Raw genomic sequence first — 11,298 nt, forward strand, 5'->3', positions numbered from 1 at the left:
ATGACAGCATTGAACGTTCTACAAACGTTAAAATTAATCTCAATGAAAGATACTTTGGTAATTTGTACTATTCATCAACCAGGAATGGAGATGTATAATTTGTTCACGCATATCGTTTTATTAGCTGATGGTAGAAACATTTTTTCCGGAAATATAGATAACGTCAAACCGTTTTTCGAAAGGTATTCATTTATATTTTTTAAATATAATTTTTCAGTAATATCGTTTTGATTTTTCGACAAAGTAATCATCAATGAACGAAAAACGAGATTACTTTTTCGAACAAACCAATGTAATATTAATTACACGAAATATGTTATATTTACTATTCTTTTGATAATTATTAATTTTTGTATATACAAAATTTACGATCGTATATATTATTTTTATTAGCCTAGGATTCGTATGCCCAATTCACATAGATCAAGCAGAATACCACATCAGTATTTTATCTCAACATGATTCAATTACGTCGAACGAGGAAAGATCTTTAAATTTATCGAAAGCATTTTTACGATCACCTTATTACGAATTACCTAACACCGATGAAAATCTTAAAGAAGTACAAACAAATTTATGCAAGTAATGAAAAAACGCATCGATCTTTAAAAAAACAAAATATAATACGTTAGCAAAAGATTTATTCTTTTCTTTTTATATTTTTTCTTCTTTTTTTTTTTTTTTCATTTTACAGTAAGCCAGGATTATTGAAACAATTCGTTTGGTTAATTTGGAGGATTTATAAGAAAAAACGTAGAACATTTTTTTCCGACAATTTATCATGGATATCTTTTTTGGTATATAGAAAATGGAATTAACATTTTTGATAATATAAAATTTAAACATTCGTTTATTTTTTTTAATTATATCTTTTGTTTTTTTAACGTAGATGTCTATGACAATCGTGAATATATTTTTTATCGGTAACAATCCAAATACGCAGAAAGGAATGCAAAATATTAGAGGAATTATATACATGATGACTTCAGAAATCATTTTTACAGTAACTTATTCAACAATATACGAATTACCATCGGACATGATTAATTATTGTCGTGAAACTTCGATGTATGGTCCAGGTGTTTATTACGTTGCTACTTTTATCGGATTGGTAACATTACGCTTATTTTTATTTTTATTAATTATTTATAATAATTTGTTTATTTATTTTTTTGTTTTAAATCAAGATTACATATATATACAGGTGTACAACTTTTGCTTTTTTCTTATAAACCATCTATGTATATATATATATAAATAATTTTTTCAGATACCAAAATCTATGATTAAATCACTCATTTTTACATTGACGATACTTTTGACTTTGAACAGTAATATTAATTGGAAGGACATACCATTTTATTGTCTTTCAACTACGTTAAGTTCAATTTGTGGTACCGCTTATGGTATGATGATGTCCAGTTGGACAAATAATGTTGATTTAACGACAATAATTATGGTACCAATTGATATATTATTTCTATTAACTGCTGGTATGTTTTATAATTTGAGGTAAGATTTGTTTTATTAAACAATCGAGATCGTATTTATACATAAAATTAACGAATTTCATTTTTTAATTCGATACAATTGAAATGAATTTTTATAGAAGTTTACCAACGTATTTAGGATACTTGAAATATTCGTCAATATTTTATTACATAAACGAATGTCTTTCGATATTGTATTGGTCAAAAATTGATAGAATCGGTAAGAAATGTGTAATTGTTAAATGTTTTACAATGAAAATGGGATTACAAAACACGTGATGTTTTAGAATGTGAAGTAAAGGAAAGATTACCGTGTTTAATAAATGGTACGGAAGTTTTATTCGAATATGGATATGATGAATCCAATTTTACCTTAGATTTATGTGGAATGATATGTTTAACAATATTCATGTCCATTGCCGGATACCTTGGAATTAAAAAAAACAGGACAGTAAGACTTTTCATTCTAAGTATATTATATATATATGTAAAAAAAAAAATAATTATACATATTAGTTATATACGTACATAACTAGTATTAGCCTAATTTGTTGCCATAATTGATATATAAATCCAATGATCAAAAGTTTTACCTTCCTTTTATTATCTCTCTTCCATCGTTATATAATTATTTAATATTATAAATAATTAACGAGGAGAAGAGATGAAACAATTGTATTTATTTTTAATAGACAGGTTCTTTTTGACTTCTATAACGAAGTACCAAGAAACTGATAGAATGACAGACGAGGAATATCATTAAAAGGCCAAATAAATCAACGTAATAATGATCAAGTATGTAACCATACTTATCGAGAACTTCTAAACCGTTTGACATGCAAGGTGCTTCTGGATCTGGTAAACAATCTTCAACAACAACAACAAAAAAGAAATAAAAATAAAATTTCTTAAACAAATTATAAAAAGATATATATATATATATATTTTAAAAGTCTTATAAACCTAATCTAATTAATTTACCTATGTGATCAAATTGTATCCATTGTTTCAAAGAAATGGCTTCCAAACCGTAATAAAATATCGATAAATATCTTATCCATGATATTGACGGTAACAAATGTCTAGGAAAAAAAAACAAAAAAGAAACAGAAAACATGATATTTAAAAAATTCAATTAACTTTTTCTTCCTTTACCATGATTTTAATATGAGAACAATAATAAAAAATTACTTACCCAAGATGTAAAAAGATGCCAGAAAACATTAGACTCATGAAATCAATTGGTACAGATATCAAAGAAGCTGTATCGATCGAATCGAATGACGCTGACATCAAAAATCCTGTTTTTATATATAAATGAAAAAAAAAAAAAATAAATTAATTCTCATTAATAATAAATATAAATAATGATTATAATACCAAGAGCAGAGCCAGCAAATGCAGAGGACATGATTGGTACGACGAAATAAATGAAACCAATGAATCCACCTCTTAGTCCAGTGATAAGATAAACCAAACCACTGTATAAAAATGGTTGAATTATGATACCTGGAATCTAAACAATTTATAATTATTAATGACGAATTTCGTTCATTCGAGTACGACCAGTAATCCCCAAAATTTTTGCGTTTCATTTATATTAATTATTTTCAATCAATCGTTCGATAAAAAAAAAAGAAAACTTTTAACTTTTTCTTTCACATAGTGAAATTGTTCAATTTTGATATAGGACTCTTTGACAAAAAGTCTGAAATCAATAAGGGCACCGATAATGGAAAAACTTTGGGAATCACTGTACTACAATGTGATATAAATTATTGTTTTTTAATGAATTACCAAAGTTACAACTTTGCTGATATAATACGGTCCTGGGTCGTATAAACTCGCAGCAATATCACGTAAGAGCAATGGCAATTCTCTTGGGAATGTATAAAAACTGGCGTAATTAAAAGTAAATGCTGTTTCCACTACGATCAGGTACATCAGACCTTGCATATTTTGTATGCTACCTTGATCAACTTTTTGTGTTACGTTTATGTACGGGAAAGATATTAGAACACCTATATACTTTTTCGAATAAATAAATTATATTATAATTAACGTGCGTATGTGTGTGTGTGTGTGTGTGTGTGTGACATCATTGTTACTTACCAAATAGGATATAAATCTTAAAAATATGGAAGAAAAATTTCTCTTGTAATCGATGTAAATTCTCCAAACTAGCCATTCGATTTGAGTGAACGATCTGACTTTTTTAAAATTATTTTTAATCAACACATTGTTATCAAATATTAATGGCAATTCTTCATCCTCGTTAACGTCTCTACGATAATCTTTTATCAATGATGCAATTTTTTTCCCGTAAACCGATTTCTCATATTGATCGCAGATCCATTTCATCTGTCGGATAACAAATTTTTCATCATTCTTGTTTTTTTTATTTTTTTATTCTTGTTCTTTTATTGTTATTTATTTTTGTATACATTATGTTTTTATATATATATCATAAATATCAATTACCTTGTTAGAACTCTCATTCTCGTAATCATGCGAAACGGATAATTGGGACACGTAAAACTCAGCATTATTGTAAGTTGGTGGACAATGTAGATCCAAACTAGAAAAAATCAATCGAATGATATAAGAACAAATATAAAATAAGGAGTTTTCAAGACGTACCTACCTGTCGAAAAAGTTAGTGGCGTCAATGATCGAACCTTGAAATGCAACACGACCAGCAGAAAGTAATAAAAGTTCATGAAAAATGTCGAGTAAACCTGAAGCTGGCTGATGTATCGAACAAATTACTATTCTACCCCTTTTAGCAACGTTACGAAGAGTTTTAACAATTGTCATGGCTGCGTAACTGTCAACACCTGTCGTAGGTTCGTCGCAAAATAAAATGCTGGGTTCTGTTAATAACTGCGACAAAGAAATTTGTTCAAATATTTTACAATTTGATTTTAATTTTTATATATATATTTTTTTTTTTTTTTTTTTTTTTTTTTTTTTTTATATTAGCCCTTTTTCTTACTTGTACTGCCAAGGATACCCTTTTCCTTTCACCACCGGACAATGTGGACAATTTTGAATGAGCACAATTGACCAATAACAATTCTGTTAAAAGTGCAGATATTTTTAATTTTCTTAAACTCATGTGATATCTACGATCCATTCTCATGCATGCCTAATTTGAGAAACAAAAAGTCAAATCATTCCGTTATTATAAATTTCACGCATTAATCAAACAATTTAACAAACGGACCATAAATTCCATGTGTTCCTCAACGGTCAATGATTCAACAGCAAGATCCTGTTGCGGTACAAATCCAGATATCATTAACATTTCTTGCTTGTTAATCAATTTACCGTTCAATAAAATTTCACCATCTATTTCACCTGATGATAATAAAGCAAATTATTTAATTTTTTTTATCAGATATTCCAAGAATAAATTATACGAATAGGTAATCATACCTTTTATACGTCTGCTTATCATCGCAAGGAGAGTTGTCTTGCCAGCTCCGCTACAAAATACAATTTATTTTCTTCCTTTTTTTTTGTTAAACACATCAAGTAAATTCCTAAAGATTGCTGGTCTTACCTCGGGCCCATTATAGCCATCAATGTTCCAGAATTAACTATACCATTTACTAACAAATAAATGTGAATCAAATTTACATCAATATATATATATATATATATATATATGAATAATAATAAGAAGAATATTATATTGTTATTATTATAATTACTATTATTAATTAAAATTCTTAATAAGTACCTCCATTAACAAGATGGACATATTCGAATCTTTGTAATCCGAGAAAACTCTTCAAGTAATTCCCATTTTTTTTCTTTTTAACCGTAAAAGATACATTCTTCCACATCAAACTGAAATTCTTGTCAGGATGTTGTGGCAAGGCCGAATATTTGACTTTATTTTGCATCTGCAGACAATTAACGTAAAAATATTATACAAGATTTTGAATTAACAAAAGCGAATCGTCCAAATAAATTAATTTCGATTTATTGTCGCATTAAAATTACTTTGTCTAACGTATAAACAAAAATAAAATATGATTAAATAACGAATAATACGAACCGTTGAACAGTATAATAATTATTAAAACACATAGGATATATAATCGATTAGAATTCTTAAGGGTTTATGGATTTTCTCGAGTAAGACAATCTCATAAACAGAATTTTATTTAACGAAGTTATATAAAGTACTGGTTCTCGACATGATAATTATCAATGCCACACACACGATCACCGTAATTATTCTAATTAGATATAGTTTATATAAGAAAAATTAACTTAGATAGAAGTAATGGGCATTCCCATGACTGATGTCGTAATTTTCGATATTGTTTAATAGTGATTAAAAAAAAAAAACAATTGTTGACTTACTTTAATACCGTAATTGTTGTACGAACCGTAAGATATTCTTGTCAAATTTTTCCCTTTCAACTTGGTTTTATAAAAAAAAAAAAAAGAAAAAGAAAGAATCAGACTTAATAAAATCAAATAAATATGATCAAAAAATGAAAGACAGAAAAAAGAAGAAGTTCGAAACGATGAAGATGATATTCAAGATGAGTTTCTTTGAAGACAGGAAGAACGTGTTATAAGGGTAACTAAAGTCGAATGCGTTCTTCAAGACCGCATATGACACCAACACAATCACCAGGTAACTGTGGTATTGCAAGAAAAGAGACGAAGGAGAGACTTATATGCCTACCTGTCAGAGAGTGGTTGTGTAACGAGCTTGCAACTCTACAAATACGTGAAAAGTAATGAAACTAAGATAAATGGATAGATAGATAAATAGATAGATAGTTAGAATGAATATGTGTGATTCGTAGATAAATCGTTTAACATAATTCATACACATTTTCATGATATTTTTCACATTGTTACATCATTGATTTTTTATATTGATTATTATAAAAAAAAGAAAGACAAATTTTTACAAGAAATTTATAAGAATATTGGTATAATTAATTATTAATTGTGATTCGGTACAGTAGAATATATTTATTAATATATTAATAGTTTTTTAGATTGAAAGATTTATATTATATTAAGCGGTCTGACCACTAGAAAAATGGATATATTCTAAACACATTCGTAAATTCGAAAGTGTCTAACGAAATATTATTATTTTCGAATACACGATAAAATATGGCTTCAGCAATATATCGAATAAATTGTTTATAATAATATTAAAAAATACCAGCGTTGCGACAATTTCCGCGAAGTACATTACAAAAATTTCGTTTATCGATTAATTCTTTCATTTTTGTTTCTTGTCATCATTCTTTCATTCATTTATTTATTTATTTATTTATTCATTCATTCATTCATTTATTTATTTATTTGTTCATTCATTCCTTCATTTAGTACTTTAAGATATAAATAAGATATACGGACTATTAGCTTATTTTTAAAATTGAAACTTTGAATTAACGCGCGAATAAATATTCGTACGTAGCGCCACTGCGGCCACTTTACGAACTAATCACGAGAGAGTCTCCGGAATTTTTCTCGTATGGTTTCGTTTCAATAAACTTGTATTGTTGTAGGCAATATTAAAGCAAGAACGAGAGAGTGCCGAAATATTCAATTACGCGTCAATAAATTGTTAATATTCAGTTTACAGTTTTAAAAAGTTGTCAAATATGCAGAGAATTAATCCTAGACTTATGCAGAATATTTCTGCACTCAGGTATGTACTAAACAATTATTTCCATAATAATTACTAATATTCTATCGAATAATTCGTGACAATTTATTTTACAATTTTAATTTTCTATTTTTATAAATGTTGTTTTTACTAGATATGTTATATCTTTCTTTGTATAGATATCAAAATAATTGTATTTTTATAAAATTATTTTTTCAATTTTAATTATAATATTTTAATTTATCGAAATATACGGGATAACTCGATCTCATTATCAATGAACTATTATATAATGCATTTAAAGAAAATTTCAATACTAAATTAAATGTATTTTGGTTATATTGTAAGTACTTTTTATTATCAAATGTTTTTACAACATTTTATACATTTCCAATTAACAATAATTATAAATTTAAATTTCTATCTTTAAATCTAATTAAAGATTGTCAATCTATTTTTAACATTGTGGTAACAATTTTGATATTCCCTCTGTCTCTCAAATATTTAATTATAATTATTTCATCTTAGTTGTGCATACTAAATTGTTTATTGATTTTTCAATACGGTCAGGTTAGAAAATGTGGTAATTAGTTAATACGCATTCTATAGAATTATTAGATCCAATATCAAGATTATTAAACAGGATGTTATATTAAATACTATATTTGATTCCAGTCGAATGAAAATGTCTAATGATAGCGGTTCTCGTGGAAGCAAGGGCAGCGCTGGTGCTATCCGTGATGCTGGTGGAGCTTTTGCGCAAATGGAAGCGGCTCATGAAAATCAATACTTTTATAATCAGGTTTGTCAACGATAGGATTTTAATTCCCTGATTAATTATTTAAACAATCAGTGTATTAAATTATAATCTATGTGCATTATTTTATTCGATACGTCTTTACAAATATATCTTTATTACCATTTTCTTATTTTAGCAAAAAGAACAATTAAGAAAATTGAAGGAAGGTCTCACCGATGAAATAGCTTTCCACGAGGAACAGATTCGTCGTCATCAAGAGGCCATAGAACGTCATAAGACAAGAATGGACGAAATGCATAAAACTAATGATAAATAAATAAAAATATCTCTCTGTCTTATATAATTTTTCTAATGGTACTTGACACTGATATTAAGTCCGATATGTGGTCAATAAAAAGATTAGCAGGATTAGTTAATAATTAGTAAGTTTCATTTTATATTTATGTATATCAAATTAATATATTTCAATGAATTATTTTTACCTGTTTATGGCTTCATCGATAATTATTTTCAAATATCAAATCAATTGGTTCCGATGTAACAATTATTTTTTGACTTTTAACATATATGTTCTAAGGAAACTATTATAAATCCGCTAAACCTTTCACTCCATGTATGTATACATAAATAGAACATTTTTACTTTTTCAAAAATAAGAACAAAGTTCTGGCTGAACAGTAACAGTTATTCCGCTTTAAAAAGTTAAAGTACTTATATATACCGTTTAGTATAACATAGGTAAGAGTACGTAAGAGTACAATAAAATAATTGCTTCAATATCACGACTTATCTACTCACCTATATTTAATCCATTTTCAAATCCTTAAATAATTCTATGTAAGTGAAAAATTGTTTGTTTGTATATTTTACTTTAAAAGTATCCATTAAAAAAATAAATGTTTCCTCAAAATATGTTTATTAATCAAATATAAAATAACTGTTCAAATTGAATTTTTATAACAGAATTAAATTGTTCACGTATAGAGAACAGAAAAAAGATAATGTAAGAATTTAAAGTTTACAAAATGACTTTTATTTATTAAAATTCACATTTTAATTTAACTTTCCTTGTGTGAGGCTCAAAACTTTTCAACTTATCGTCTTTTATTAGGCTCAGAACTTTTCAACCCACCCATGTATATTTTTTCTACAATTAATACGTATTGTAATTAGGCTTATTAAAAATTTATATATATAAGATACACATTCAACAATTATTTTTTAATAATTTTAATATTGAATAATCGAAATATACACATAAATATATTTATTAATTATTGAAATTTTCTAGCCACTCTATATATACATATTAAATAGACTTATCAAAACATCAAGATCACCCTAGATAATTATTTCTACAATTATTTTAATCGAAGAACCAATATAAATGCAAACACATACATATATATACTTATTAATCATCTATATAATATAATAAAAAATAAATAAAAATCTATCTTTATATATATATATAGAAACACAAAACAATAGATTAGTAAAAAAGTACCATTCAAAACATTATCATTCTATGTTTTGTATTTTTAGGAATTTATTTTATAACAAGAGTATTTATTTATTTTTTGTTTTTACGCATATAGAGAAAAACATTTAGGCACTGCCTTATAAGGTAAATAGGAGGGGAGAGGTGACTCGACTACGTCATCCATCACTTTGTTTTCGGACGGCGTCTCAACTAGTTCCGCTCCGCGTAAGTAGTACTAACTGCCTAATTAATTAATATTTTAATATCAAATCTTATAATCTAATCAAATCTCATTTGATTTACAGATTGATGCAGTCATAATCGATGGTGTGAATGCATTGACATTAGGTAAGAAGATCTGTAATTAGAATTATATGATCTTATATTCATATCGATGGTTTCACAAAGATTTCTATCATAATCTCTCATTCTTTTTATGGTTTCAGAAAGACGTTCACCATCGTTCCATGGAAATTAAACTAATCAATGGTGGTATATACAACTCCGTACATACGTGCAAGTATATTTCTTTATTTCTTTTCTTTAATTTTATAATGGATCTCCGACGCAGCAACCTCCCCGTGGTGAAATCCGGTAACCGATATTGCTTACGGTGTCCATAGAATTTGTATGGTGCAACGTAAGCACTGTCGGGCCAATGGCTGACGTTCGATGCATTAGAAAATTTTAACTTCACGTTTTATTTATTAATTCTAATGCAAATGAAAAAATGATTTATTGAATTAATTTTTTAATTACGCGTTGCAATTGTTGATTAAATTTGATTAATTTAAATTCATTTTATTTCTTATTGTATTAAATTCATATAAATAATTCAAGACATGTTCAATCGATTTTAATTAATTGTACAAATGATTATTTATAAATATTGCACCTTGTGTTTAGTTTTACACTAATGTTATATCTATTTTTTCCTATAGGTATTAACGCAATTAGTATACTTCTGTAAAAATAACCCTATCGCGATTAAATGTATTTTTTGAAAGATAGAATGCAACGCGATATTTGTTCGTTTGTATTTTATTTTAATTTTTTTTATGTAGCTTACAAGTTTGTGGTTACATTTATTGAATATTTTTTTATTAATAATTAAAGCATATAAAAATAATAACACGATTTCAGAATTTTTGGAATACGTAGTTTAAATAATTGAATTATACAACTATTAATATATTTTTTATTAGTAACATAATATAAATATAAACAGAAGTACGCTACGACTTGCTTTAACTAAACTTTGATTTTCAGAGCTTCAGTTGCGATTGCGTGCAATGCAATCTTAGAGTCAGTGTTTGTTTCGAAAAATGTTGCATTTTTTGTATGCAATCGCAGAGATTGCTTTCAAAATAATTCAATCGTAATTTAAAATCAATGCAAGAATTTGTTATAATATTCTTGTTAAAAAAACAATTTGCTCGGTACGCGATTAGAATCATTAACACACTTTCGGCCAATTCGGTAGAAGAGGATTTGCGTCTCGATTAAAATATTGTCATGGTCGAAAGTGTGAATTAAAATATCTTCGTTTTTTCTGGATCATCTTTATCAACGAATCTGGGGCTTCGTCTGGATAAATCAACGGTTAGTATTATTATTGTAATCTTAATTATTACTTCTCATTCATTTTTTAAATCATAGTTGTCTTTCATTCGGGGTATTCATTCATGAAAAATGTTTCGAATGATATGAAACACAATTAATTTTATTTTGTATTTTAAATTACATCCAAATCATCGATTCAACGATGCAACAATTCAACAATTCAACGATTCAACCAATTTTAATCAACTTCACGACATCATTCAACCAACAGCGAGAGGGACGAGTGTTTTGGAGCCATCGCAGAACTTCTACTGCCAATTGTTCAGTTTCATTTTTTATTTTATTTTTT

General features: G+C 27.0%; 3 protein-coding genes across 3 annotated transcripts; 2 read left to right on the forward strand and 1 right to left on the reverse strand.

Moving 5' to 3' along the window:
- Positions 1–1,702, forward strand: LOC106792403 (protein scarlet-like). Its single transcript, XM_014758810.1, has 6 exons — positions 1–182; positions 394–582; positions 695–797; positions 890–1,111; positions 1,271–1,512; positions 1,630–1,702. The coding sequence occupies exons 1-6, from the start codon at positions 1–3 to the stop codon at positions 1,700–1,702; spliced, it is 1,011 nt and encodes a 336-aa protein (XP_014614296.1).
- LOC106792404 (protein scarlet-like) lies at positions 1,680–6,723 on the reverse strand. Its single transcript, XM_014758811.1, has 15 exons — positions 6,694–6,723; positions 5,868–5,927; positions 5,236–5,401; positions 5,056–5,104; positions 4,929–4,978; positions 4,717–4,850; positions 4,486–4,638; positions 4,135–4,373; positions 3,972–4,068; positions 3,603–3,851; positions 3,288–3,518; positions 2,871–3,006; positions 2,686–2,791; positions 2,472–2,572; positions 1,680–2,357 (listed from the first exon to the last, which is right to left on the reverse strand). The coding sequence occupies exons 1-15, from the start codon at positions 6,721–6,723 to the stop codon at positions 2,176–2,178; spliced, it is 1,983 nt and encodes a 660-aa protein (XP_014614297.1). The 3' UTR covers positions 1,680–2,175.
- Positions 6,724–6,976: 253 nt separating this feature from the next.
- Positions 6,977–8,682, forward strand: LOC106792415 (ATPase inhibitor mai-2, mitochondrial-like). The gene is made up of 3 exons (XM_014758831.1): positions 6,977–7,185; positions 7,819–7,945; positions 8,079–8,682. Exons 1-3 carry the CDS (start codon positions 7,139–7,141, stop codon positions 8,217–8,219), a joined length of 315 nt encoding a protein of 104 aa, XP_014614317.1. The 5' UTR covers positions 6,977–7,138; the 3' UTR covers positions 8,220–8,682.
- The last annotated feature ends 2,616 nt before the right edge of the window (positions 8,683–11,298 follow it).

This window comes from Polistes canadensis, unplaced genomic scaffold (assembly GCF_001313835.1).
Source record: "Polistes canadensis isolate GaletaPanama2010 unplaced genomic scaffold, ASM131383v1 scaffold_424, whole genome shotgun sequence".
Lineage (NCBI taxonomy): Eukaryota > Metazoa > Arthropoda > Insecta > Hymenoptera > Vespidae > Polistes > Polistes canadensis.

Coding starts and splice junctions, on each gene's coding strand:
- LOC106792404 (XM_014758811.1), bottom strand. CDS start 6,723: ATGTACTTCGCGGAAATTGTCGCAACGCTG. Junction 5,105..5,235: donor TGTCCATCTTGTTAATGGAG/GTACTTATTAAG, acceptor TTTATTTGTTAG/TAAATGGTATAGTTAATTCT. Junction 2,792..2,870: donor ATTTGCTGGCTCTGCTCTTG/GTATTATAATCA, acceptor ATATAAAAACAG/GATTTTTGATGTCAGCGTCA.
- LOC106792403 (XM_014758810.1), top strand. CDS start 1: ATGACAGCATTGAACGTTCTACAAACGTTAAAATTAATCTCAATGAAA. Junction 1,112..1,270: donor TTGCTACTTTTATCGGATTG/GTAACATTACGC, acceptor TAATTTTTTCAG/ATACCAAAATCTATGATTAA. Junction 1,513..1,629: donor GGTATGTTTTATAATTTGAG/GTAAGATTTGTT, acceptor CAACGTATTTAG/GATACTTGAAATATTCGTCA.
- LOC106792415 (XM_014758831.1), top strand. CDS start 7,139: ATGCAGAGAATTAATCCTAGACTTATGCAGAATATTTCTGCACTCAG. Junction 7,186..7,818: donor CAGAATATTTCTGCACTCAG/GTATGTACTAAA, acceptor ATTTGATTCCAG/TCGAATGAAAATGTCTAATG. Junction 7,946..8,078: donor ATCAATACTTTTATAATCAG/GTTTGTCAACGA, acceptor TTCTTATTTTAG/CAAAAAGAACAATTAAGAAA.